Below are 2,039 nucleotides of genomic sequence, written 5' to 3' on the forward strand. Positions count from 1 at the left end.
ATCAATAATTGTTAAATTGTTATTTATGCATCATAATTTGTTTTCAAATATTTTGTAATATTCTCTTCAAATTATTTTTTTATTATAAAAAATAGTTTACCATTTTTCCAGGAATATTAGGAAAACATTTTCATTATTTGAAAATATTTCGAAATACTTACAAGGCTTTAAGATTTTATTTCGAAATATTTAAAAATCGACATTTTATTGTTAAATATTCACTTCAAAATATATTTTTTTCATTGTGTAATATAATTACAAATTTTACCAACAACATTAAAAAAAGCTTCTTTATTATCTGGAAACCTTTCAAAATCCTTAAAAAGCTTCCATTTTTTTTCAAAACTTTCAAAAATCTAAATTTTGTTTAGAATGTTTTGAAAGTTAAAAATATTATTGAAATTTTGAAAAAATTTTGGAATATTTTTTTTAATTATTCGAATTTTCCCCTCAATTTGTTAGAAATTATGCAAACTTAGGAAAATAACCTTAAAAAATTAACAATAGCAACTTTTCCAAATAAAACATCATTTTCAATTTTCCTAGGAATTAAAAAAAGTTTTTATTTCTTTGAAACTTTTTGATTGTTATTTTTACATTGAAATTAAGAAATTTCAAACCGAATTGTTTTTAAATTAGAATATTTTAGCCTGAAACAATATTTCATATTTTATAAAACCGTTTAATTATGCATCTATTCAATTGAAAGTATTAAAAAATATATTTAAAAAAAAAATTCAATCAGACGTTCACATTTGTTTAACCAATAAGGCTTTCGAGTTGAAATAATTCTATTTTTAACAATAAAATCTGTACATCTTGGTATTATGAGTGGATTCAGTTCACTTTTTAATGCCTAAAGTAAAGTTTAACCGAAAAAAGTCATAATTTATAATTGCTTAATTCTTTAAAACTGCATTTTAAAGTTCTTGTAATTAAAAATAAACGCTTAAAAATGATAATCTAAATTAAAAAGATTTGTAATTAAAAGATCTTAGACAATTTTTTCTTCTTAAAATTTGTAAAATTCAGGTCAAAAAATAAATTTGCTCTCAGTTCCCGGTTCAACGGCCTTCAACGGTCTTATATAAAAAGTAACATTTGAATTTTCCCACGAAAATATTAAAACTTCTAGAAAGACACTAAATACTAAATATTCTAGACGAAGTAACTAGAATCTACGAAGAAACTACAATACAATGTCAACTGGCCACCCTGCTTTCAGTCTGTTTATAAAAATGGCGTCGTCTGCTGCAAGTGCTGCGGTAAAAACTAGTTCAGTAGTTTCAAAATACTTTTTGGGAAAATGCATGCCAAGTTTGAAAGAAAATTCGGCAAAAATTCGAATACCAAGACTGGTCTTAGATGAATACTTGCACATGGTTCGTACATTTCACACGTATCCCGTTAATTTTCAGTCTTGACTCTGGGTGGATTTTAGGTTATGTTCTTTTTTTATATATAAATTTCTTTATTATTAACCCTAATAATTGTATTTTATTCACAGTATTTTAGAGAATTTGAATTCGTCTATGCTCACGATCCGAAGAAACTTTGCAAAACTGGTGACACGGTTTTAGTAAAAGCTTTACCTCAAAAATTAACGCGTCTTATAACTCACGAGGTAAAATACACTACAAATTATTCAACTTTTCAGAGTAAAATCACTGCCACAATAACAATTAATGGTATATTATTTGGCAGGTCATTGAAATTGTGTATCCTTTAGGAGACATCGTTGATCCCATTACTGGAAAGAAAGTTGTCGCAGGAAAATACAGGTATAACCAATTTTTTTATAATTTTACTATTATACGAACAAATTTAAAAAAGATTTTTTTCAATTTCTTTCACTGTCCTCTTTTTCAATTAGAAAAAAAAAACGCGCGTGATTTTTTTTCTCTTACGCAATTTCTAAATTAAAATATAAAATTAATAATTGTTTTAATTCATAGTATCTTTTGTTGGAAATTATAAAAAAGCAATACAACAAAATTTATTTTAATCGATAGAGATTGATGTTCTAATTTCAGAATTAA

At 24.9% G+C, this 2,039-nt stretch overlaps 1 protein-coding gene across 1 annotated transcript in view; it reads left to right on the top strand.

The window, feature by feature from the left end:
* The first annotated feature begins 1,223 nt into the window (after positions 1 to 1,223).
* The window catches only part of LOC117169266 (28S ribosomal protein S17, mitochondrial), an 8,312-nt gene continuing 7,496 nt past the window's right edge, over positions 1,224 to 2,039 (top strand). The window contains exons 1-3 of the mRNA XM_033355551.1: positions 1,224 to 1,382; positions 1,508 to 1,624; positions 1,705 to 1,781. Of these exons, the coding sequence (XP_033211442.1) occupies positions 1,239 to 1,382; positions 1,508 to 1,624; positions 1,705 to 1,781 (338 nt within the window). The 5' untranslated portion in view covers positions 1,224 to 1,238. The remainder of the gene's footprint in view (positions 1,383 to 1,507; positions 1,625 to 1,704; positions 1,782 to 2,039) is intronic.

This window comes from Belonocnema kinseyi, chromosome 3 (genome assembly GCF_010883055.1).
Source record: "Belonocnema kinseyi isolate 2016_QV_RU_SX_M_011 chromosome 3, B_treatae_v1, whole genome shotgun sequence".
Taxonomy (NCBI): domain Eukaryota; kingdom Metazoa; phylum Arthropoda; class Insecta; order Hymenoptera; family Cynipidae; genus Belonocnema; species Belonocnema kinseyi.